Source organism: Salmo salar, chromosome ssa08 (assembly GCF_905237065.1).
Source record: "Salmo salar chromosome ssa08, Ssal_v3.1, whole genome shotgun sequence".
In the NCBI taxonomy this organism is placed as follows: Eukaryota; Metazoa; Chordata; class Actinopteri; order Salmoniformes; family Salmonidae; genus Salmo; species Salmo salar.
Genome location: NC_059449.1, coordinates 15,368,093 through 15,394,947, shown reverse-complemented (window position 1 = coordinate 15,394,947; position 26,855 = coordinate 15,368,093). Strand labels below are relative to the sequence as shown.

The window sequence follows — 26,855 nt, the reverse complement described above, 5'->3', positions numbered from 1 at the left end:
CTCCCATTGGCTCTCAGAAGGCGCCAGAAAGTGGAATGGGGTGTCTGCAGTCTCTGGGCGAAGAACAGCAGGAGGATTTGTGAGTGGTCAGCCTGGGGACAGTGACACTGGAGATGCGCGTCCACGAGACTACTCCATTTTTTTATTTCAGCCTTTGAATGAATACAACGTCGCCCGGTTGGAATATTATCGCTATTTTACGAGAAAAATTGCATAAAAATTGATTTTAAACAGCTTTTGACATGCTTCGAAGTACGGTAATGGAATATTTCGATTTTTTTTGTCACGAAATGCACTCGCGCGTCACCCTTCGGATAGTGACCTGAACGCACGAACAACACGGAGATATTTGAATATAACTATGGATTATTTGGAACCAAAACAGCATTTGTTGTTGAAGTAGAAGTCCTGGGAGTGCATTCTGACGAAGAACAGCAAAGGTAATCCAACTATTCTAATAGTAATTCTGAGTTTAGGTTGTTCCAAACTTGGTGGGTGTCAAAATAGCTAGCCGTGATGGCCGGGCTATCTACTCAGAATATTGCAAAATGTGCTTTCGCCGAAAAGCTATTTTAAAATCTGACACTGCGATTGCATAAAGGAGTTCTGTATCTATAATTCTTAAAATAATTGTTATGTATTTTGTGAACGTTTATCATGAGTAATTTAGTAAATTCACCGGAAGTTTGCGGTGGGTATGCTAGTTCTGAACATCACATGCTAATGTAAAAAGCTGGTTTTTGATATAAATATGAACTTGATTGAACAAAACATGCATGTACTGTATAACATAATGTCCTAGGGTTGTCATCTGATGAAGATCATCAAAGGTTAGTGCTGCATTTAGCTGTGGTTTTGGTTTTTGTGACATATATGCTTGCTTTGAAAATGGCTGTGTGATTATTTTTGGCAGGGTACTCTCCTGACATAATCTAATGTTTTGCTTTCGCTGTAAAGCCTTTTTGAAATCGGACAATGTGGTTAGATTAACGAGAGTCTTGTCTTTAAAATGGTGTAAAATAGTCATATGTTTGAGAAATTGAAGTTATAGCATTTTTGAGGTATTTGTATTTCGCGCCATGCTCTACCATTGGATATTGGTGAGCGTTCCTCTGTCCATAAAAGGTTAACTGACTTGCCTAGTTAAATAAAGGTTAAATTTTCAACAACAAAAAAATAAAAAATAAATATATATATATATATATATATATATATATATATATATATATATATATATATGTGTGTCTGTGCATACCGGTAGTCAGGGAAACGTCATTTAACGTAGTTCTGGATTTCACAACACAGAACATAAATAATTTCCTATTTCAGTTACTCAACAGTGAGTGATGTATGCTAGCTAGCCTAGGTCCCATGTTTTCTCTGAGATTGTATCTGTCAATCAAATGTAAGTAAGCTACAAAGCACTCAGGTTCAAGGCCATGTTTGCACAGGGCCACGCCTCCAATCAAGAGAGCTCTTACAGTGAGGACTTTGATACCTCCTGCTACAATATAGTTGCCGTACTTTGCTGCATGGTCCTTCTATTGACTTCTATCAGCAGTATTACAGTAAATAACTTGAATATGGGTCACATATTCGGTTTACATACTTACTGTAAAATTGTAAATATTATACATGACTGTACATATGTCAGGTCAAATTTATTTGACCAGACATAAGCTTGACCACTATTTTTGTCAGAATATAACCTAAATAACAACTTGTTTGAATGTACTATTTTTTGGCATGTCAAGCATTCGACAGAAAAACCCAGCGTCTCAGCCAAGAGTGAGCTATCCAGAATGCCAAACGGTGTAACAAGCACCGTACAAAAAGGCATCGCAACCAGTCACAACCCTGTGGCATAGAGGCTACGGTTAATAAACGGGCAGTGTGGACGGGTGTGAAAGACAAAAATGTGCACCCTATTCCCAATAATGCACTACTTTTGACCAGAGCCCTATTGGCCCTGATCAAAAGTAGTGCACTACTATATAGGTAATAGGGTGCCATTTGAGACGCAATAGAGAATCTCCAGCATCTGTTGACTGTCTTAGTAATAACATGACACAGATATGGGCCAGCGGTTTATGGCCCAGCTTTAAAGCATTGGCGGCAGAGATTTCACTGAGTGTGAAAAATACTACAAGTGTGTTTCTATCCACCAGGCTACATGTATTGTGACCTACACCTTCCATTATTAACCAATGTTTGGTTATAACTATCGGCCAACTGAGGATAGGACTGATTAACTGTCTGCTGCTAGACATGACGTTCTAGTCATTATCCTCATTTTTCCTCAGGCGTTCAATAGTCTTCCCTTTAGCCCAGCGTTTCCCAAACTCGGTCCTGGGGACCCAAATGGGGGCACGTTTTGGTTTTTGCCCTAAAACTACACAGCTGATTGAAATGATCAAAGCTTGATGATGAGTAGGTTAGTTGAATCAGCTGTGTAGTGCTAGCGCAGAAACCAAAACGTGCACGAGTTTGGGAAACCCTGTTCTAATCTTTATCCTCGTGTTCCTCACCTTTCTTCAATATTGGCTGTAAGGAGATGATTTTTTTAATCAAGGATTTTAAACTTATTCTAGCTACAAAAGTGTTCTTCACCATCTCAGGCGATAATATACATTTTCCTAATGCATTATTTGGCAAGTCTTCCCTTCAGCCTGAAAGACTATAACATGTATACATCACTACAGTATCTAATTGGATTGCCTCACCAACATCTCATCACCCCCAAAAAACTCTAAACTCAGTAAATTAAGCAAAATACTTGTCAGTTTGTCCTTTACAAGACAAACTAGTAGACATGCGGTTCTCTTATAATGCATGGGTTACTATTGTAGCCTACTTTTAAGCCTAAATATTACACTTGGGTTAAACAAGTGGAGACTTGGTTCATACCATGCCTTATAACTAACTAACTACACTTTCATACAGAGGGAGAGGCCGTGAGTGAGGAGACAAGTCCAGGTTCCATCCCACCACTAGCCTACACATATGTTCAGCATTAAAACCATGCTTCAAAACACCAAGTATGTTGCCTTCAAGTTTGTTTACGTCTTCCTCTGTGTAACACTATGGAGCCATCGTACACCATCTCTGGCGAACTGATGAAGGCACCAGTAGTACAGTAAAACGCCCTGAAAGCGATACCTGGGTGCTCCGTAACACCGCCTGCCAATCCCTTTAATGCACCCTGAAACATACCGTAAAATGCGTATATTGTTGTCAATTTGGTAGCTAGTTAATCATACATTTGTGTTCATTTAAGTTCTACATTACAGGAGTGAGTACCTTACGTACAGCCAGCCGCATGGCAGTGCTGTGGACATAGCCACGCGGTCAGTCAAGCTAAATAAACCGTCCTTCAAAACAATATTGAGGCTAGGTTACGATATTAATGGAACAACCACATTCATATTTGTAGCGTGAGCCGCTGGTAACATTAGTTGTTATCAAGAAGCGGTAGATACAAGAGCCGTAGATACAATGTAGCAACTTCTTACCTTTGAGACGGTCATATAAGACGTGTCGGCAGGTGGAAAGATTTTCCGGAGAGGACTGAACTGCAGAGTTGGATGGATGGTGGAGTGCTTCTCCTGCGGCGGGTGTCTTCATTTGCCGTATGTCTTCAATGTCTGGCTCGGTTTTGATAGCCGGCTGGCAAGTCGATTTACATGTCAGCTGTATGACTGAGGCGGTTACCATAAGGGTATTTCTGTGTGAGCTCACAGACTTCCCACACACACACACACACACATACACACACACTCACCGCAGTGATGAAAAAAAATCGACAGGCGAGGTAAAGCTCTGCGAGACCCAACCTAGGAGGGGTGGAGTGGAAAGAGCGATGTTCAGAGCCGAGGAGGGGGGCTCTCTCCCACAAAGAGTGGGGTTGCTATTGTAGTTCTCCCAGTCGTCTGGTCCTCTGGAAAACAGTCCCAAAGTCGTGGTCATGCTCGGTCCACCGTGACCAAAAAGGACCCCTTTATTGACGCATAGAGCTCGTGGAACGGTCCCTATGGATGCGACGTAGCTGTGACCTCACAGTGCCATTGATATTTAAAACAATGACAGGCTGCTAAGCAATATGTTCACGCTCAAGTAGAGAGCACCACTACAATAACACCATTAAATCTATTAACATATGCGTAATTTCCTTGGAACGCGCTTTGTAGACTTTAAATGGGTTGGCATACGCGCGCTACAGGATGATAATGGTGCATATAATCCATTGAAGCGTCTAAAAAGTATTTGCTGTAAGGTAATTCCCTTATATGGGTCAATGCTGGCTGGATACTGGCACCAGTTACAGTGATGTCTTCCAACCCACAACATATGTGCCTGGGCCCTATACGGCACTTATTTGAGTCATTTAACATACGCACTAAACACACACGTACACATGGATTTTGTGTTGTAGATATGTGGTGGTAGAGTAGTGGCCTGAGGGCACACACTTAATGTGTTGTGAATGTATTGTAATGTTTTTCAAATTGTATAACTGCCTTCATTTTGCTGGACCCCAGGACGATTAGTTGCTGCCTTGGCAACAGCTAATGGAGATTCTAATAAATACAAATACAAATTTAGCCACTAGAAAATGTGCAATAAAATATGACTTTCAATGTAATTGTAACAAGGTCAGAAATATTATGCTGCCGTCGATGTTCCTTTGTAATAAGGCAAATGCATTTTAAAAATAATTAAACATCTGCAACTATACAATTGATAGAATTACAGACCTGGTTACTCAAGCGTCTCTTACAAATAAATAATCGTCACAATCTTATTTGATGTAACAGTCATTCATACTGTATTGTTTACATCCGTCATCCTAATCCATGTTAAACAAACAAGTGACGCGCTGGAGAAGCTTTGTCTCCCCCAAGTGGAGGTACACTGTAACGTCATGATGATTTATGAACAGAAGGAGAGAACACTGAAGGGAACATTTCAAAGAATAGGGTGATAATAGGTAGGTAGTCTAAAGCAGGGAACAACCCTCACAGACTAGACCTAGAACACGTGTATGGGTTATCATTATCTTGTCCCATGTGTCTGAGAACATCTCATGTAGGTAGGAGAAGTGCTCATCACTTGTGTGTTGTTGTCAGCGGGGCACATTGTACACACACATGCTCAAATATGGATTTTTGTGTGTTACTGTGCATGAACATTTAATTCTCAACAGCCATGCATGTTATTCCAAGTGGATGACATTATGGGCTATACAAACTATGAATGGTAGTGTCATGCTCAGTAACAGCCAATAACTCAACATGGAACACCTACCTCACAGGAACACATTCATAATGACGTCATATTTATTGGGTGTGTTCTTGGGTTCATACTGCACAATCCTTTTCGATTTAAAAGGTCTCTCTGTAGCATCACGGCTGAACTTAGTCTCTCTACTGTAGAGAGAGTAATGTTTCTTGTCATAAAAATATACCCAAGTGCTATGATACGTAGGGCATTACATATGATTTACCGACAGCCTAAGGTATGGAATATCCAGTGTAGCGAATGTCATAATTCACAGATAGAACATTTGAAAATGATACGTGTCCTTTTTCACACTTTCACAAAAAGCAGGGGTGTCATTTGTGTATTTCTTGAACATGATTTAGTTGGCATTACCTTCCCCTAATCAACACTATAATTTGAAGGGTTGAACCAGGACTCTGCTGCATGCAGACCATTTGTCAAGGAAAGTAAAATAAGAACAATCTTCCTATGATATTTGGAACAACTTTAAAAAGACCTTCAAATCTAGGCCTTTGCTGTCTCAAAGACTGGGGGGGTATGACGCTCACACTACAATAAGCTTATTACATAACCATAGTTCTTCTATTCATTTAATTAAAACTGATACAGTACAGTTTAAGAGAGGGCAAACATATGAACCTGTATAATATCACCTCTGTCCTTGAACAGTTTCCATTCTAAAATGTGTTCCACATCAACTTGTTCCCTCCTACATTACCGTTTTACGACTACACAGTTCGGACTATACATTTTTCTTGGATATTATGAAAACACTGTAAATGTAGCACACTGTGCAGACCTGAATCCTTTGTTATCTTGTTACCTACTGCTCTCCCGCCATAATAAAAATCATTCTGCAGAGAAGATACAGTACTACTGTCACAACCTCAGCCTGTGTGTAATATATATGTGTGTGTGTCTCTGCTACATTCACCCAGCCCTCAGAGTCAATGGGATGGAAAGTCAGGGAGTGTGCCTGCTGCCTACCTTGGTAACTGGGCCCAGCGCTGTGGAAACATGGCAGGTAAGGTATTTACAGAATAGGAGGAGCAGAGTAGACAGCCTCTGGTGCTTCACCAGAACCAGATTGTATTATCTGCCTTCCAGGAAGCATTCCCCTCACTTTGTGGGACAATATTTGAAATACTGATAGTCTGGATGAAGTTTCCCCATATGAAATTAAGAATTGTCTGTCAATCAACTGAAATACTAATGGGTTAAGGCCGGATGAGGTCATCCTATATGAAATTACCCTAATGATGTGCCAATCAACTGAAAATGTGAGGCATGAAGGATGTGGTATTCTAATGAATCTGTGCGGTCCAATACTGTAAATTAAACAATATATATATTGTATCTTACCAATATATATGCATCTTACCAACCAAGGAAAACAAGGAAGAAACAAACAAGGAAACAAAGGTGCAGTTAATCAAAAACTGAAACTTTATGCAGATACCAGACACAAACAATGGCACTGTTCAAATTAGGGGTTTAGATTTGGATGTCATTGTGACTGAAATTCAATATTGCAAAAGCTAATTATTTTCAATTCTTTCCCTAGTAATGCGATAGAAACTCCATATTCCAAATATTGAAGTACTGTAGTGTTTCTTTTAGCCCGCAATCGTAACTGATATGCTCAATAGGGAAACAGAGCACATCAATTTGGATTTCAGGCTATTTTCTCCTAGTTTATAATTTTACTAAAGCGCTTCACACCAAAACTGTGAAATTCATTAGAGCTATAAAGTGAAATACATTTTTACATCTCATTCGTCAAACACCAAAAGTTCCAAAGCGGAACCCAGATGGATGGTCAATATTTCTTATATCAACAATTACGGTCAAATGTCTCTATTCAGAATCAGTATGTCTTCACACAAAGAATTCACCTAGGTATAAGGCTAATGTAATATGTATACAACCAATAGGCAAAAATATGAGGAAACTTTTAAGTCTTTAAAATAACAGGCAGAAACCAGCCCTGTGGGTTTATAGAGCTACTTTAGTAGTTTAGTTGGTTTAAATGTGAAATGTTGGTTTAAAAAGTTCAGCTACTTCTTAAGTTAACACCACCATTGAAATTACATAAAAAGTGAAATGGAAAATTCCTCTTGTGTTTTCAACTATGAAACAGATTTAGTCAAAGTGTATAGTAAGTATTCACAAGTATTCCTACAAGCTGTACAGATTCATAGATAATTTTATTCATTTCAATGTGGCTCATAAATTACACAACAATCACACAGAGAAGCTGGATGTCAGGTCAGGACTTGACATAAAAGTTGCAAAAATATCTCTTTTACATCTTTTTCTATCATCAGCGAACTTTGCAGCATATTGCAGAGCAGTACTGTAGCTGAGGGGTCAAACTCATATTGGAAACAGTTCTGATAGAACACTGACTGAACATATTGAACATATTGAACTGAACTGGTGCCAAGAGGGAGAGTGTATACACAGATAAATTGGGGGGGGGCGGGCAATCGAGGAAGTTGAGCCTCAAGGACCCTACAGTGCAGTTACCACGAAAGAGGCATCCGTTCGTCCGACTGCTTGGTGTCCGTACATCCGTCCGTCTTTGCCGTCCATTATTTTCTCTAATTGCGCTCGTTCTTCAGAGTGACGACATTGTGTGGTAAAGTCGAAACTAAGCCTGGTTATTGAATCGATAACTGCATAGGCCTAACATGGCGCTACCGTAGCAGAAACAAAGAGGCTTGAAATGCATGAAGAAGTGTCTCTCTGGGCTGTTTATGTGGTAGAAGATGGCAGAGATGAACACACTGAGAAAGTCATTTCTTTGGAAGGGGGGGGGATCTTTGTCACCATCTTGTAATAAAATGATCTAGACATTAAAATGGATGACGCGATCGAGGGATGAAGGGAGGGGTGGAGTAAAGAAGAAGGTAGCATGGTGGGTTGGAGCGATAGAGAGAGCAATCCATCTAGTCCCATTCTTCCATTTTTCTAATAGTGTATTAGAACAACATGGCTAATGCAGCAATGTCTTTGTTGCCTTTAGTCTACCAGATTTCCATCCCTCTAGAACTCTCTAGTCATTGTTCTCTTCATCCTCCTCCTCATCATCGTCGTCGTCGTCATCTTCACCGAATTGGTCCCTGGCGTCTAGCTCATCTTCGTCTTCAATCTGTGAGGAGAGGGTCACATTCTAACTAGGGCACAGGGAGTACAGGGACAGTAGGGCTAGCTGGTTAGGACGACAAGTTATGTCCTCATTCATTCAACTACTACACAGGCAGAATGACTTATCACAGCTCTCCAGGAAACCAGCCCTACATGTAACAATGAAATATTAAATATTAGCTTAATCTAAAACCTCACAACAGCCAACTAACCTAACATGATCTACCTCCACTAAAACCACAATAATAACCTAAACCTTTGAACCTCTGAGGCGGAGGATCTTCCTCTGTAGTTTGAGAACACGGTCTAGATCTACAATAGGAACAGATGGTTTCTCCTACCGTCTCTCCCAGGTCTCTGAGACGTTGCTTGAGGTTGAGGATCTTCTGGTCCTGGTCGGCCAGCAGCATGAGGAGGTCGTCCTGCTCCTTCTTGGACTCCTGCACCTCCTGCTGCAGCTTGGTCTTCTCCGTCTGCTCGATGGCCACCGTGCTCTGGGCCGACGCCAACTGCTGCTCCAGCCCCGCATGGCCCTCCCTCAGGCCCCGACACTCCTCCTGGAGGGGGAGAAGAGAGCAAGGTGAGAGAGAGGTAGGACAGCTAACAAGGAAGGGCATGGCTTCAACATGGCTGTCTGACCAAAAACATTAATAATTCAACTGCATCAGATGATGGTTTTTTTCTTCACTAGCGTTAGAGAGAGGAAGGGGATGTCACATACATGAAGGTCATACTTAAGATGTTGAATAATTGAGAGGTTTCACAACGTCTCAGCTCACATTTAGCTGGTAACAGTCACGAGTCAGTTACTAATGGGCTGATATCACAGGAAGCCCAATTCTGATCTTTGTCTCACTAACTGGTTTTTTCACCAATCAGATCAGCTCTGAAAAAGATCTGATGTGATTGGTCAAAAGACCGATTAGTGGAAAAAAGATCAGAATTGGGTGTAAGGCAGCCCTGGAGTCAGGCTAACACGAGAAGTTTATTCAGCGAGGTGAAACATCCAGAATGTTGCAGATAGAAATGCAATGTAAGTATAGAGCTGACATGACCCTCTAGTCTACAAAACAGACCATCAGGTTGTTCTATACTCCTCAAACTCAACTCTGGACCTTGAAAACAGCTCCACTGCATTTTTTCATTGTTCCCCTCTAATCAGAGACTGATTTAGACCTGGGACACAAGGTGGGTGTAATTAAGAGGTAGAACAGAAAACCAGCAGGTTCAGAATCTTGTAGGGTAAGAGTGGAGTACCCCTGTTCAATACATTTGTATCTGAATGCTGCTCACTTCTGAACAGACAGCAGCTACCTACAGAGATGTGAGGTGGTGATAGTCCAGTACCTTAAGTCTCTCTGTCTCGGTGGTCTGAGCAGCCAGCCTGCTCTCCAGTTCAGATACTTTAACTGTGTCTGCCGAGCTCTCACTGCTGGAGGCCGGGGCCGAGGACTGATAGAGGGGGAAGTGAGAGCGATAGAGAGACTAGTTACCTCTCTGTACTAAGTGCAGTGGTCATAACATATACATTAATGCATACCAAAATGGAAAATATGGACCAAAGAACTTTCTGGGGGGGGTTGGAGTAAAGTGTGAAAGACCATGTTTGTATGTAACAGCCTTAAGACGTCTCAAGACACGGTGATGGCTGGGTCTGAGTTCTCACCACGGCCTCAGCTCTCCTGATGAGCTCCTGTCTCTCTGTCTGCAGCTGGCTGATCTCTGCACACTGAGCCTGGACACGACTCCTCAACGACTCCACCTCCTGGTGGGAACAACCAGCAGTAACTCCATCATCAGTATAATATCTCTATGTAACTATACTCATGTCTGTTCTACACATGTCCTGTCTGTGGTTGGGTCTTACCCCGAGAAGATCTGTGTTGTCGGACCCTCCCGCTCCACCTTCTGCTGTCTGTGCTGCTGCCCCGCACCGCTACAAGACATCACAACCATTACAACTATTACAACAGGAAGTGGTCAACGGCTGAGACGTCCTATCTGAAATGATAAAGCAGCACTCAGATATCATCAACCACCATTCAGATCTACTAACACACAAAAGATCATTAAATCAGTCGGTCATTCTTCAGGTCCATCTTGTCCAGTTCCAGTAACATCCATGATACATGACATTTATACAGAACTCATCCACACAGGGAGGGATAACCCAAAGACATTTTTCTGATATGTGATTCACCCCCCCCCAAACACACACCAGTGTGTTGATGAGTGAGTCCTTGTCACTGAGCTGTGTGTGTTGTAGTGTGTGTTGTCTGCGGAGCTCCTCCACCTCCTCTCTGAGCTGGCTCAGCTCCTCTGAGTGGAGCCCGTTAACGTGAGCTCCCTCTCCCTGGCTGGAGGACAGACCCTGGCTGGAGGACAGACCCTGGCTGTCTTTACCTGGACACAACACACAGTCATTATCACATCTACAATCCTATTTATAAATCAGCAAGTGCAGTCGCAACAAGTCTGCATCAGTAATACGTCTCAGTTTCCACTACCATTATAGACTGTGTCAATTCCATGTGCCACTATGAACAATTCCATGTGCCTAACCCCCCCCCAATCATTAGCAATTTAGCCAAGAACGATGTTGCTCTCTTGTTTTCCAATGGATTGAGGTGCCATTTTTTCACTGTGTAATACCAGGTTATCCTACAGTACCTAGTTTCAGCTTGAGGATGTTGTACTGGTCTTTGTGTTGCTGGATCTGGGACTGCTGCTGTATGATCTGGTTGTGCATCTGTTCACTGTTCAGAGACAGGGTGGAAACCTGCTCCCTCAGCTCCTGGATCTGGGTGTCCTGGTTGAGAGATGACAGACACTTCTTTAATGACAAGAGACATTGGCCAAAACACACAACTAGACCTTTCAGGGTAACGGGATAGGTCCGTTGAATATTTTATGAAATGGGTTGTGTGGTTGTGGCCCGGCGAGTGTACCTTACTGTAATAGTTTTCCATTAAAATGGACAAAAATAGCTTTTTAGCAAAAAAAAACGATTTCTCAAGCAAGAATTTAGCGAGGACTGTCTGGGAGTAGTCCGAGTGTGGTTTGGAAAACTGAAAACTAGCTGTTATTGGCAGAGAGGTTTGGAACTCTTTGTTATTGCTCTATTAAACAATATAAGTTAGCGCCTGGTGATGTCACCAGGCAAGCCAAAACTACCGCCCATGCAAAGCTGCTGATTAGAAGGTCCTGTGCAGACTGCATTTTCAACCAGGAAACCAGGAAATAACACTGATCAAACGTTTTCACACTTATACAGTGTTAGTTTCATCAGCTGTTGTAAAATATGATATAAAACACAGGGGGAAAAATGCATTTTGAATGCAAGCGGCCTTTGAGTGTAGAGGGTGTATATAAACTTGTGATGCTTGAAAGCATGGCGAGTCGGTTTCTGATGCGTGTGTGTGTGTGTAGAAAGCCAGTATGTGGGTTTGCGGACAGACTAGAATGAAAGGCGGCAGGTGTGTCGGACAGAAAATATCTGTAGGGTTCAAAAAGTACTCGCACTCAAAACCATGACAAGGAATAACCCAAGGAGGGGTTATAGTATGATTCATTTAATCCACGCTCAAAAGAATACAAAAAGTGAAGGTGCAACGTGCTAATGAAGATTTTAGAACAGAAACCGGGCATCCGTTTCAGCGTTACGCCTAACAGTGTGAGGCCAGTTACCTGATCTCTGATGAGATCTTTGTACTGGATGACGATGCTGTCGTGTTGCTCCAGAGTCTTCTTCACCTCCTCCTCCTTCTTCTCCTCCTCGCTCGTCTTGTGGACCGCTTTCGTTATCACACCTGTGGACGGACACACACACAATTAACAGTGGTGAAACCACCCAAGAGAAGAGAAAAGAAGACACCAACACAAACAGAGTTTTGATTTGTGGTTCTGGTTGTACTTGGCTTAGGGTCAAATCAAAGTTCATTGGTTGCGTACACTGATTTGAAGATGTTATCGCAGGTGCATCGAAATGCTTGAGGTTGTGGTTGTATTTCGGTTAGGTTATGGTTAAATGGAGGTTACTTTTGCCAACCTTCCAGTTCTTTGACCAGCTTGGTGAACTCGTGGTCGAACAGCATCTGTTCAGGGGAGGGGAAGACGGGCTGGGGCTTCTGTGCAGCGCGGGAGTACAGCTCGTGTTTAGTGACGAAGCCCAGCTTCTCCACAAAGTTCTCCTTCCCAATGCGCTTCTCGATCAGCTGCTTCAGCTTCTCTCTGGGGGAAGACAAGACAGGCAGGGTTAGCATGAAGGGAAGGAAAAGGGGGATACCTAGTCAGTTGCACAGCTGAACGCATTCAACAGACATGCGTCTTCCGCATTTATATCAACCCCTCTGAATCTGGCAGCTCATAGTTCTTGTTCTCATTGTAGTGGCATCACTGTGTGCTGTAACTGCTGGTGTAGAGTGACGAGGTGTAGAAAGGCTGTGTGTATGAGAGAACCCGGGCTCAAATAGGGTTTGGACTTTTGAAGCTATTCTAATATTGGTTCCAAGTTCAATCAAACAAGCATTTGAAAATACTATTTGAACCCGGGCCTAGTATGAGAGGGTACGCGTTAATATTTGGGTAGCAGATGTCATACTTGATCTAGTTCTCACTGCGGTTATGAGAGTGAAAGAGGATGCATTAGTATGAGGGTTAGAACGTTCTACTTGGTGTAGTTATGAGGGTCGTAGTTAGATATAACTACACCAAGTAGTACAAGGGTCGCAGTTAGATGTCCTACTTGGTGTAGTTATTATGAGGGTCGCAGTTAGATGTCCTACTTGGTGTAGTTATTATGAGGGTCGTAGTTAGATGTCCTACTTGGTGTAGTTATTATGAGGGTCGCAGTTAGATGTCCTACTTGGTGTAGTTATTATGAGGGTCGCAGTTAGATGTCCTACTTGGTGTAGTTATTATGAGGGTCGTAGTTAGATGTCCTACTTGGTGTAGTTATTATGAGGGTCGTAGTTAGATGTCCTACTTGGTGTAGTTATTATGAGGGTCGTAGTTAGATGTCCTACTTGGTGTAGTTATTATGAGGGTCGTAGTTAGATGTCCTACTTGGCGTAGTTATTATGAGGGTCGTAGTTAGATGTCCTACTTGGTGTAGTTATTATGAGGGTCGTAGTTAGATGTCCTACTTGGTGTAGTTATTATGAGGGTCGTAGTTAGATGTCCTACTTGGTGTAGTTATTATGAGGGTCGTAGTTAGATGTCCTACTTGGCGTAGTTATTATGAGGGTCGTAGTTAGATGTCCTACTTGGCGTAGTTATTATGAGGGTCGTAGTTAAATGTCCTACTTGGTGTAGTTCTCCAGAGAGTTGTCGTTGTAGTAGATGCAGATACCCAGTAGGAGGGCACACAGGCCCTGCACCAGCCTCTCATCCTCCCCCAGGTTCTCGGAGATCTGACCTGTCAGCTACAGGGCACCAGGGGTCAAGGGTCACAGCAACATAGGGGATTTAATGGCAACAAGGCCTTTCTCAAGACAATTTTCAATGAAACAATGCACTCGTGCATACATTGGCATCCCCCGTGTAGCGTTGATCTCTCTTATTCTCTTAGCAACACAAGACATAGGGCCTCACAAACATCCATGCAACAATGTATGCAATATCCATCACTATCCTGTATGTGGTGAACGAACACAGAGAGGAGTTAGTTATACGACAGACTGCACTAACAGGCTAATAGTTGATATTCCAGCCATCAGAGTAAAAGGAAGTACAATAGAACAGTGATGTTGAGCTACTTGGTTTATTGAAGGAGGATACGAAGGGGACGTTCTCCTGGTTGTGCAGGAAGTGTGTGACGGCGATGGGACAGTTACTGATCCAGGTACACAACAGCATGAGTAGACCGACCCGCGTCTGCACTTTACTGCCCTGTGGATGAGACGCACACACACACACAAAGTCTTAAGAAACACACTCACAAATAGGGGTGAGTAAAAGGTATTGAACATGAACATTGTGTACAGAGCCTGTTGATGGCCTGGGATCCAGGACTTCAACCACTCAGTAAAACACGACTCATGTAAGGTTTAGTCTCGTGCTGGACCACATCCTGGTCTCTGTGTCAGAACAGAACTCCTCCTCAACATGGAGAGTAAATTCATTTAGCTGGGTTCAATTCAAACGTCTGTCCCCCCACATTATAATGAGGGATGTCTTATTTTTCCTGGTTTAGACAACTTGTCATTGCGTCTCCTTTTGTCCAATTAATCAGTCTCCTGAATATCTCCGGACGACACGTTTGATTTAAACCAACCAAATAAAACAGCATTTTAAGGGCCAACAAAATGAACTGATATTTCTAAACTATTCCCAACAGACATTTAAGGTTGAATAGGAACTTTACAATATAACTTGATGTCACGGACACTGAAATTAGGAACATTGTGTGCTGGTAGCTACAATAAAAATGCAATTTTGTTGGCACATGGTCAACTTTTGAATTGTATTTTTCCCTTTTGAGTTCTGTTGGGAAAAACAACATTGTATCTAGCAGTTATGCAGGAAATACCATGTTATAAATGTTTCAAGAGTACCACGTTAGTGACTTCAATGCAGACCGTTAGTAACTAATAAAGTTATTCAAATACAAAGGAACAAAATCTAAAAATGAACATTATTAATAAACCAGGGTTAGGTTAGGTCAACCATGCAGTGAATTTCATAGGATGACCCGAGTTAGTTCAGATCCTGTTAAAAACAACTCTTTCAGGACCCTTAAGTGTTCAACAATATGTTACTATAGCAACGGCCTTGGTTACCATCACTACCTGCACCACAAAAGGATGATGCAACTCCTCTGCAGCTTAGCTAAGCAGGTGATACAACAGGACTGATGAAAATGTGACTGCATGGAAGGAATATAATAGAATATTGGCACATTCGTCATCCTCTACACAATCCACAAGAGCCCAAATATGACTACTTAGACATTCACATACAAAAATAACTAAGATATCAAGCTAACGCACAGCTGCTAAATGTAGCTGACAACACATGCAAAGCTAAAGCCTCTGTGTAGTGAGTCTTTAGGAATGGCGACCACAAAAGAGAAACAGATAATAATGATAATAATAAAGTGGCTTTACAGTATCCATGCATGGTCATGGGAATAATGAAAAAAGGTTTGTTGGCTTAATGATATGCAGTGAGTGATGGGCACTATTAAGTTACCGCACGTAAACTGCATAGTTCAGGCATGTTTGTGTGCCGAAAGGCACCATATTCCCTATATAGCGCACTACTTTTGACCAGAGCCCTGGGCTGTGTACTATAAAAGGAAAAGCGTGCCATTTGGGAGGCAATGCAGACCTCTCCTGTTGTGAGGGCGATGAAGGGTGTGAGAAAGGAAAGTGGGTTCATTCCAAATGGAGGTCAGTAAGTGACTATAAATAGTAAGGATGACATGGCATACTATCAAACCATAAGTAAATCACCTTTTCAGATTTCGCCTCCAATGGTGACGTAATGCAAAAAACACCAAATGTTTGAGAAAGGGGGGCAGGAGGAGAAAAAAGGGGGAACACAAATGATCACAATAGTTAATTGGAGAATCTTTGGCCCCGGGTGAAACGCTAAGTTTTATAACGGATAGTGCTGCCACCTAGAGTACAGGAGGAGAAACACCAGTGGTGAAAATAATAATGTCAGTAACCCCTCTCACAACAGATCAATAGAGGAACAGACAGAGTTCCGCAGTGGTTGCTGCATCCGTCCAGGACAGTCAAGTCCCCATAGAACGGACACAGCAAGGGGGTCAAGAGTCAAAGCACGGGCTTATGGGAGTTGGGGGGGAAGGGTCAGTACCAATATAGAACTCGACAAACAGGTGAGATAGGCAAACACAAAGAGGGCTGGAGGCACCAAAACACAACAAAACAGGAAAGCCAAAACATAACCCCCAACGTAAGGAACATATAGAAGGATCCTGCTGATGCCAAAGCCAAACCATGACAGACAGGTGCTGCCCACACCCCAGATACTCACCCTCCGGTCGATCTTATCCCCCTGCAAAACCACAACAACCTTCCTTACGTGACACTTGGCAACTTCACACACAAGCAACAGGTTGACTGTCTGAGAACCACTCCCCACTACTGTGGTCGGGTCCCAAATGACAGCCTATTCAAAGGTAGTGCACTGTAAAGGGAATAGGGTGCCATTTGGGAGCCATACCATGACAAAGGTGACCTGAAAACCTGGAGTGACAAATGATCAACTATTTGAATCTAAGGCAATATTTTCAACCAGACAGAGACACCTTTCAACCAGACAGAGACACCTTTCAACCAGACAGAGACACCTTTCAACCAGACAGAGACACCTTTCAACCAGACAGAGACACCTTTCAACCAGACAGAGACACCTTTCAACCAGACAGAGACACCTTTCAACCAGACAGAGACACCTTTCAACCAGACAGAGACACCTTTCAACCAGACAGAGACACCTTTCAACCAGACAGAGACACCTTTCAACCAGACAGAGACACCTTTCAACCAGACAGAGACACCTTTCAACCAGACAGAGACACCTTTCAACCAGACAGAGACACCGTTCAACCAGACAGAGACACCGTTCAACCAGACAGAGACACCTTTCAACCAGACAGAGACACCTTTCAACCAGACAGAGACACCTTTCAACCAGACAGAGACACCTTTCAACCAGACAGAGACACCGTTCAACCAGACAGAGACACCGTTCAACCAGACAGAGACACCTTTCAACCAGACAGAGACACCTTTCAACCAGACAGAGACACCTTTCAACCAGACAGAGACACCTTTCAACCAGACAGAGACACCTTTCAACCAGACAGAGACACCTTTCAACCAGACAGAGACACCTTTCAACCAGACAGAGACACCTTTCAACCAGACAGAGACACCTTTCAACCAGACAGAGACACCTTTCAACCAGACAGAGACACCTTTCAAATCACCCCTCTGTTGCTTATGTTTCACTAATAAGACTTTCAAAATGGCACTTTTAGTTTTCAAACTAATATTTATTGATCAGCTACACCTACAACTCTCCCGCTATGGTGCTAACCCTTTGGTCCAGTCTGACCGCTCCCCTCACAAAGCATGTTAGCCTGTCTATCTGTCTATGTGGTGTACCTGTGAGAGGATGTTGGTGCACTGCTGCAGCAGGGAGACGGGGGGCTTGCCCAGGCTGGTGGCCAGCTGCACCCGGAGGAGCTGCTCTTTCTGGGTCAGGTTGTCCTGCAGGGCGTGGGCCAGGGCCACTGCAGCACACCAGTTAGACAGGGAGTCAGCTGAGAACAGGCCCCCGCACAACAGCTGGCCCGCCGAGATAGAGTTGGCTGGGGAGGGAGAGAGAGAGCCGGAGGGAGGGGGAATTAAATAATAGATATATGTAGATTATTTATGCCTCCGTTCCACTACATTTTTCCACTAGAAAATAATAAGCAAATAACCTACAGTATATTAGTCATAAGTAACATTTTATTATATGCCATCTACAGCTGTACAGTGTGGTCATAGCTTTGTAATAACACATTCAGTATAGAGGTTCAGTGCAACTGAACTGACCGTCGATGGTGGAGGGCAGTAGGGTGGCTACGATCTCTCCCTGGCCCTTCTGGTTCTTGTAGAGAAAACACTGGAAGCAGTAGAGAACGGCACAGCGCAGCACGAACGGCTGCCTCTCGTTGACCATGGACATCAGCAGCACCACTATGGCAGGTCTGGAATCAGGGGATAACCGTTTTTAGAGATGACCTTCACTCTGTGGCTGTGCTATAACTGATTACAGTCCTCTGTCTGGGGGGAACTCACCTTGGGGGGTTGGAGGGAGCGTTGACAGATGCAAAGTAGTCCTGGTTGATCTGTGAGCCGCGGATCACCTCCGATACAGTGTTGATGGTCTGAGAGGAGAAAGAAAGAGTGACATAGTGGTACAAACACAAAGCACGCATCAGTATGAACAACAGTAATCACTGATCTAACACAATGAGTAGAATGAAAAGGAAGCGAAGCCTTTTTGGTCCAGTCCAACAGTCCTCTCCTACGTTACCTCAGTGAGTATGTCAGCAGGCACGCCAGTGGCCATGAGGATGGTGCAGAGCTGCTGCAGCAGGCCACACTGGTACATTGACTTCTGACAACTACTGGTGGCTCCAGGAGAGTTGACTGGGGAGACCATGACTCGCACCAACTGGACCAGAGAAGAGATGGAGAGATGAGACACAGTGCTACGGTCAACATACTCTACACCACAACCGCCCCCAATCCTGGCCATGCGTGGCACAGTGAACTGCTCTGTCAACTGCTCAGGGCTCAAAACTCCCCTTCTCCCTGAATTTAACGTACCATCAGGACTGTGGTGTGCTGAGTCCTACCTGCAGCATGAGGTGGAGGTTGGTGACCTTCTGGGCGGACCAGCCAGAGTTGTCGTCTCCCACCTCGAACCAGGGCTTCATCCTCTGGATGTAGGAGCCCTCCTTGAAGAAGTTCTGGTTGGAGCTGTTGTTCTTCAGCAGGTTGACGAGCAGCAGGAGACAGTCCTCCACTACGATACCTGGACAGAGAGAAGGTGGAGGGTGGATTTCTGTCAAGAAATGTATGAAGATTTTTGATTTCATCACATAAAATTGTATTTATTAAGAAATGGATTCATTGCCAATTTTCTAGAGTGCAAGTATGGAGGGTGGATGTTGGCTGAAATATGTAATTTTAAATCAAATGTAATCTATTAAGAAATGGATTCATTGATTGCCAATTAGCTTGAGTGTATATATGGCAGTACTCCTCCACTCGACTTTACCTCCATCACTGCTGCCCTCCTCTGTTATGATATCTAGGAGACGCTCGAAAGCGTTCTCAAACGCCACGATCTTCTGGATGGCCGCGTTGCCTTTGGTCAGCTGCTGCAGCAACAGCAGACCCTGAGGGAATACGATCAAAGTAGCTCTGATGTAGTGATCATATATCCAGAGAAACAACAAGCCCAGGTATAAGACCAGCTCGTATGATTTTGGGACGGTTTCCCAGAAACAAGACGTGCTTTTTTTAGTCGAAGGCTTCATCTGTGTCTGGGAAACCGGCCCAATGTCTTGTATCAGCAGAAAGATAAACTAGCAGACTAGCTTGTTCCTGTGGCTTTACGGTCTTACTACTGAAGACCATCTGAAGCAGCAATCAGTACTCACATCATTACGGATGACTTCTCTGGAGTCAGCTAATAGGTCCATCAGTCTAGAAACACCTGCAGGGGAGAGAGACGGACCATTAACAACATACAACTCAGAGAGCAGCCAGGCAAATCAGTCAGAAAATAACTCCACTAATGGTCAAGTACGCTAATTAGTCATATACTCTAGGGAAAGAAATAGACAAGACTAACACGTCTTGTCATACTACTTCACCAGTGAGAGAGAAAAAAGATTGAGAGGATAAATCAAATCACAACAGCTCATTTTGGGTCAGTTGTTGGTGTGGGCTGATGTCAGACAATTCAGCAGCAGCTGATTCCAGGTCATTTGTTAGAGGACTCACCCATTGGGCTGACCAGGATGACGCCCTGGACCTGGTTACACTGGTTCTTCAACAGAGCGGTGAGCAGCTTCACTCCGGGCCACCGCACGTGGAAGTCAAACTCCTGAAACAGGCAGGGAGTCATCGTCACAGGCAGGGAGTCAGTGTCACAGGCATGGTGGGAAATCAATTACATCCTTGTAATCCTGTATATAAGCAGTGCAGATTTTAGGCTTATGCTTAAATCTGAAACCAGCTGGTCTGAAAACCACCACGCACAATGGGTCTCCAGGTCTAGTTAACACCGAGACCATGGGTTAGAGACTACTAGCTTTCATAAAAGACACAAAGTAGATGTTTGGGTCTCTGGTCTGTTTACCTCTAACAGAGTCAGTAGAAGTGTCACGTTCTCAGAGTCGCCGAGGAACTTGTCAGTGAACAGGACTCCCAGGTCTTCTTCCTGCTTCTGGGCGTTCTCATCTGAAAAGGTCAAAGGTCACAAGGTTTAAAGACCTCTGGGTGTGCCATGTTAGGCGGGAAGTAGCCCCGAGACATGGCTACTATACATAGGCAAGGCTGGAGGGAGCCATAGAATAATGCTTGTTCACAGAGATCAATCTCACCTGGGCACTACACCGATGTTTTGATCTAGAAATTACTTGAGCCCGAGTATGAATAGATCTTTATTAAGGAATGATTCGTGAATCTGTGCAGTACCTAGTTCAGACTGACCCTCATGAATAGGACCAGGAGTTTGTCCTCCTGACCATGTGACCTGGCAGGAAAAACTCCAGGTCCTCATCCTACTCATGAACAGGCTTCAGAGAAAGACAGACAGGGGGAGAGATGGAGGGGGTAATTGGGATAGGGGTGTTGATGGTTGTGGGTTGAGGTAGGCTAGCACCAGAGGGGGGTAGGGGGAGAGGAGTTAGCGAGAGGGGAGGTGGTAGGGCACGGTGAATTGGTTCCCATCCAGTCTAAAAGCACACAAAAGTACTGGAGCAGCGCATTATAGACAACACACTCAATCATCTAGGGTTCTAGGCTAAATATAATATTTCACATCAAGAACAACCAGATAATGAGACGTTCTGTAATACTAGAATAACCTCACCACAGTGAACATGGTTTAAAATGTACAACTGTGAGGAAGAGGATGCTTTTGGAATCTAACATTCTTCTTTTGGAATCAAAACCTCTTCGTCCCAACATCCTGTGCAGAGTGATGTGCGTTTGACTAGATATGCTAATTGTGAGGAAAACAAGAAGAGCAATGGGAAGAGAAACGCTGCAGGACAGGAGAGAGGCTGAGGTAGGAGTGCTATTAGTGACATGTTACTACCACCCAGTCATTACTGTATTAAACCATACTTCCCATTCCAACACGTTTTAGTGAGGTTAGTTCAGTTGACTAGTAAGAGTCACCACACCGTGAGGTTTCTGTGGGCTAGTTAGTCTACAGTACTAGTACTGACCAGACACAGGCACGTTCTTATGCTTCCCTGAGAGAGGGGGTGCGGCCGCCATGTCTGTAAGAAGGGGGGAGTGCAAGAGATTTAAGCCCCATCCAAGTCAGACGATTCGACTCGTACACAATACAAATATAGCCCTAGTGTTTGTTAATGGGCTCTGCCAAAGCACTGCATTTCAGACTAACAACCTACTGTGCACCACAGGAGAGCTAGAAATCAAAACAACCCGCGGAGAAGAACGATGCATATCATTTACAAGAAGCGTCGCTAGTGGTTGGGGGGGGGGGACGTCATGCACAAACAAGAGTTTTACCTTCAGATTCGTCTGTAGAGTTATAACATGGAAGAGAAGAGAGAGATGACAATCTTTACATACATTGCAATTAACATCGAGAGAGAGAGAGAGAGAGAGAGAGAGAGAGAAAAATGGGGTGAGTGTGGAAGAGGACGACAGGGTCCATTTTGATTTGAAGTCCAATTAATTGGCAGTAATTGAACTCAATTACACATGCAATGGTTACTAGGCCAGGGCTTGCTTGTTGTCATTCAAAAGCATTTTTCCCAAAAAGGAAGAGTGTTTTTGAACATGCAGTTAAAAATAGAGGCTCTGCTCTATGACAAAATACTAAATTATTGACAGTTCTGGGGCCTGTTCACAACCCTCTGTAGAAGAGGACTAGGTTTTTAACACCTAAACACCTTGTTCCTCCTCTTCGTCGTTGCAGATAATATTATAGAGTGTGTCCAAAGCGTAGCCAAGGATTTCAGAGTCCGACCTGCAGAAAATGGGAGGGGTAGGATGTCAACACAACAAGCACTGCTTTCGTCCCCTAAATATTAAGTACTCTTAGCAACGACCGAGCACCATAGAAAACGCTCGCCTTAAATCACCCCACCACACGTTTACAATGTGCTAACGAGGAGCATAGGGCAAGGGATACGTATAAAGCTCTTAATCATAAACACACACACAAAACATACCTGTCAGTTTGCAGTATGTGAACCAGGTGGTCCATAGCCTGAGTGCCAACTTCCAAGCGATATTTCTACAAATCAAAACCAACAATCAAGTCAGGAGAACAGAAAGTGATTGTTTCCCCCTAGGCAGCCCATGGACCAGAGAGGATATGACCTTTGCTTTAACTCAAAGCTATGCCTGTTTTGCCCCAGTGCTCCCCCTAACTGTTGATATACCGCCCGTGTCTGCATGAACAACACACGTTTTAGCTCCACACATGACCTTAGGCAGAAGTATAATACATTCTGAAAGCAGAGTTAAATAACAGAACAGTGGTTTGCTTTGTGCCATCTCTGATGTGATAAGACAAACCTGTGTGATTAGTTACCCCTCAACGTTGAGTAGAATCTACTGGGGACAAACAGAGCTAATGCAATTCAACAACTCCCAGCTCAAGCTGGTCTGTTTCTCTGGCTAGCTTTGTTTTTCCCTGGTCTGTGTCTGTGTGTGACCCCATGCCCCTAAACCCTTTATTCATGCCTGATAAACTCATTACTCATGGTTGACGAGGCAGCTAGTGGCCAGTCAGTCAGTTATGGCCTAGAGGTCTCTAGACCTTTAATACAGTAGAGAGTAGGGACTGAGGGAAGGAGTCAGGTTTTCAGCAAGGCTGCATGTCAATAATTGTCTTATTTTCCTCAACATTGCTTTTTTAAAGAGAACTGGAGCAGTGAACGCACGGAGCCAACCAATAGGCACCCTCCTTATTCATGGGTTGCACATTGTCACAATAGCGTTTGGAACGTTCATTTTTAAATTTGACCCAAAAAAAGTCATTAGCCCCCGTTCAGAAAGACAACCATCTGTCAGACATCAATATGCTGCGTCATCTGTAAAATGTTGATAACAATGGCAACGATGCGACCAAGTGACAGAGGAGCAACCCATGAATTCCTACATTACCTTTCCCCAGTCGGTCTTTCCTGATCAGTGTATGGAGGAAAGGCAGCGAAATAATGAGGTGATTTAAGAGGATTGAGACTGGGCCCCATCCCAGACTGTTTAGATAGAGCCTGAGGATGTGTACGCATGAGGATGTGTACGCAGAGTGAGGGGTGATAAGGGGATGTGTCCCTGCTCACAAGATAACGAACATCAAAAGAGAACTCCAGCGATGTTCACTTAAAACAATGCACAGGAGAAAAGCTAATATTTAGATAAGGCCTAGGCTCATCATAATCGGCCTCTGCAGCCTCAATGCTTTAACATGCATTTATCAATAATGAGTAACAATTGTCAGTGTAACAATGGTACAATCATGACAACAATGGTGCATCAGCATAACAGTGGTGTAACTATAGAGATTAGTGTAATGCAATTGTCTCCTACCTTTGAGAGCGATTTAAGGGCTCGGACAGCGTCCCTGCGGTCCTCCAGGAGTGTGGAGGAGGCCACGCGGTCACACAGCTTATGGATCTGTGGTTCAATCAAAATAATTCATGGTTAACACAACATGTTAAGGGAAAGGATCTACAGCTGCACCATGGAGAGCATCCTGACTGGTTGCAACACCGCCTGGTATGGCAACTGCTCGGCCTCTGACTGCAAGGCACTACAGAGGGTAGTGCGAATGGCCCAGTACATCACTGGGGCCAAGTTTCCTGCCATCCAGGACCTCTATACCAGGCGGTGTCACAGGAAGGCCCTAAAAATTGTCAGACTCCACTCCAGCCACCTAAGTCATAGACTGTTCTACTGCACGGCAAGCGGTACCGATGCACCAAGTCTGGAACCAACAGGACCCTGACCAGCTTCGACCCTCAAACCATAAGACTTCTAAATAGTTAACCAATAGCTACCAGGACTATCTGCATTGACCCTTTTTGCACTAACTTTTTTGACTCATCACACACACACTGCCATCCTATTACCTAGTCACTTTATTCCTAGGTATATGTACATATCTACATTAATTACCTCGTACCCCTGCACATCAAATCGGTACTGGTACCCCGTGTATAGAGCCAAGTTATCGCTACTCATTGTGTATCAATTATTACATGTTACTGCTTTTCTATTATTTTCTTTCTCTCTACATTGTTGGGAAGGGCCGTGAGTAAGCACTTCACTGTTAGTCTACACCTGTTGTTTACGAAGCATGGGACAAATAACATTTGATTTGGCTGAACTTCGATTGAACACATTGTCCTGAATCTGCAGTGGATGTAAGCCTATGTATCAGTACATGGTTGCATGGGGTGGTAGGTAGCCTAGTGGTTAAGAGCGTTGGGCCAGCAAGTGAAAGGTCGCGGTTTTTTTGCCAGCAACGTGGAGAAAAATAAATAAATAATAAAAATTTTTTTTTAAATCAGCCGTTCTGACCTTAGGCAAGGCAGTTAACTCCCAACAACTGCTGCCGATGACGTGGATGTCGACTATGCCAGCCCCCTGTACTTCTCTGACTCAGAGTAGTTGGGTTAAATGAATGGATTCACTTGTGCAACTGACTAGGTATCCCCTATCAAATTGTATTAGTCACATGTGCCGAATACAACAGGTATTTGTATTCGGTGAAATGCTTAAATCAGCCCTGTTGATGTGAATGGGGGCGTGCTCGGCCCTTCGTTTCCTGTAGTCCACGATCAGCTCCTTTGTCTTGCTGGCGTTGAGGGAGAGGTTGTGGTCCTGGCACCACACTGCTGGGTCTTTGACCTCCTCCCTATAGGCTGTCTCCCTCCCTCCTTCTCTACTGCACCTGTTGTCTCAACCGCAATGCTCGGCTATGAAAAGCCAACTGGCATTTACTCATGAGGTGCTGACTTGTTAGACCCTCTACAACCACTGTGATTATTATGTGACCCTGCTGGTCATCTATGAACATCTTGTAGAACATTCTGGTCTTAATGGCCATGTGCTCTATAATCTCCACCCGCCACAGCGAGAAGAGGACTGGCCAACCCTCAGAGCCTGGTACCTCAAGGTTTCTACCTAGGTTCCTGTCTTTCTAGGGAGTTTTTTCTTGCCACCGTGCTTCTACATCTGCATTGGTTTCTCTTTGGGGTTTTAGGCTGGGTTTCTGTATAAGCCCTTAGTGAAATCTGCTTCTGTAAAAATAGATTTTATTGATTGATTGATTACAGAGATTTATATCTATTACTAATTGATATGCACCATTCAGATTGAAATGCCCTCTTTTGATAGTGGCCTGAGATGTCACACACATTCTCTTGTTCGGCAAGGGTTAAGGGACTTAAATATGTCACTGTCAGCAGCCCCTCCCAGCAGAGATCCATTCACAACCAATGGATTCACGTGGAATTTGGCTGTATTTTTGGTTTGTGAACTGCAATCCAAGTAGCCATATAGTCTCTCCCAGATGACAGTAAACAGTTGGATGGACGCAAAGCATGTAAACTATCACTTACGAAGACATCTGCTCATTTAGTGGCAGCCGGTCATGTCAAGCGTTTTCTTCCCTAAAACGCTGATAGATCAAGAATATGAGCAGGCTACACACGTTCAATTGTTCAATTGTTATCCTGTGCCAATTAGGCTAAGCAGCTTAGCTAGCTAGCTCTGCAGAAATGTTTGCGTCAATCACTGTATTGATTGACACATTGTGTCTGTGCTCGTGAAACTGGTCGTAAAGTGAGTGCACTGTTACAAGGCCTACACCGGTCTTTCAGCCTGGAAAACGTGAAAGTTAACTCTTTTGCGTGTCTGGTAACTATTAGTTACACACACACTTGTCCTAAGTTTCGGTCCACCAGGTTGTGTGTGTTTGTGACATTAGCTAACTTGTTAGCCTAGCATGCTAGACGAGTTTCGTTTCTCACCGTCTCCGCTCCAGTCGGCTGTGGCCCCGCGGGTTGTCCACCCATCACTCCCCTGAAGAAATTCATTGTCATCGACGTCCTCTTGGGGATTTGTTCGCAATTCCAACAGTCTTAAAGAAACTTTGAAATGGTTTCTGCCGTGATGGGTCTTGTGTAATAATGTAAAAGCGCCTAAATGTTGATTTTTACACTGTACACAACCTATTGGACCGACCCCGGAAATTGAGTGACATTTAGCCAATGCGCAAGCGTCGAGACGTGGCGCTACGTGGCTGATCAGAGGACAAGTGCCTAATTTTTTTAAGGAAAATGAGATTCTACCACACCGCCACTTATGTAAAATGTGTGTATTCTATATACGATTATTTTCAAAACATTCACATAAATTAAAAGACAGATACGTAAAGAAACAAATAAGGTATCAAACATGCCCTTCTTTCCATGCCAACAAAAATCACAAATCAAGAAAAGAGAAGATTCCTGCACCTGTATTTTTTTCTTCTGTGTTCATTTTTGAACATAATGATCTGCTTATATAACGGGTGTAGCCTGCTTATATTATCTGCTTATATAATTTCCATTTAACCTAGATGCTGTCCACAATAGGGACCAGCTGAACAGTGGGACCTGTTTGGTATGC

At 43.7% G+C, this 26,855-nt stretch overlaps 2 protein-coding genes across 11 annotated transcripts in view; both read right to left on the bottom strand.

The window, feature by feature from the left end:
- LOC106610255 (coronin-2B) overlaps positions 1-4,050 on the bottom strand; it is a 50,873-nt gene extending 46,823 nt beyond the window's left edge. The window contains exon 1 of one of the 2 annotated variants that reach the window (XM_045722830.1): positions 3,513-4,050. In XM_045722830.1, the coding sequence (XP_045578786.1) occupies positions 3,513-3,527 (15 nt within the window). In that variant the 5' untranslated portion in view covers positions 3,528-4,050. The remainder of the gene's footprint in view (positions 1-3,512) is intronic. The other variant, XM_045722832.1, reaches the window with a different exon arrangement.
- Positions 4,051-6,703: 2,653 nt separating this feature from the next.
- On the bottom strand, positions 6,704-26,484 carry LOC106610266 (general vesicular transport factor p115). Of its 9 annotated transcripts, XM_045722821.1 has the most exons (28): positions 26,216-26,484; positions 23,769-23,855; positions 22,403-22,467; positions 22,121-22,197; positions 21,735-21,746; positions 21,425-21,478; positions 20,329-20,429; positions 19,971-20,073; positions 19,625-19,680; positions 19,240-19,360; positions 18,815-18,993; positions 18,490-18,630; positions 18,252-18,340; positions 18,006-18,160; positions 17,571-17,776; positions 16,435-16,455; positions 15,885-15,899; positions 14,209-14,319; positions 13,735-13,853; positions 12,479-12,660; positions 12,118-12,239; positions 11,101-11,239; positions 10,649-10,833; positions 10,298-10,366; positions 10,097-10,195; positions 9,778-9,882; positions 8,772-8,987; positions 6,704-8,434 (listed from the first exon to the last, which is right to left on the bottom strand). In XM_045722821.1, exons 1-28 carry the CDS (start codon positions 26,285-26,287, stop codon positions 8,339-8,341), a joined length of 2,997 nt encoding a protein of 998 aa, XP_045578777.1. In that variant the 5' UTR covers positions 26,288-26,484; the 3' UTR covers positions 6,704-8,338. The 9 variants fall into 9 exon arrangements, with proteins under 9 accessions (XP_045578777.1, XP_045578779.1, XP_045578781.1 ...); XM_045722823.1 differs by lacking the exon at positions 15,885-15,899; XM_045722825.1 differs by lacking the exon at positions 21,425-21,478.
- Positions 26,485-26,855: the final 371 nt, after the last annotated feature.

Coding starts and splice junctions, on each gene's coding strand:
- LOC106610266 (XM_045722821.1), bottom strand. CDS start 26,287: ATGACAATGAATTTCTTCAGGGGAGTGATGGGTGGACAACCCGCGGGG. Junction 18,994..19,239: donor GGAGGGCAGCAGTGATGGAG/GTAAAGTCGAGT, acceptor CTCTCTGTCCAG/GTATCGTAGTGGAGGACTGT. Junction 13,854..14,208: donor ACCAGGAGAACGTCCCCTTC/GTATCCTCCTTC, acceptor GGTGCCCTGTAG/CTGACAGGTCAGATCTCCGA.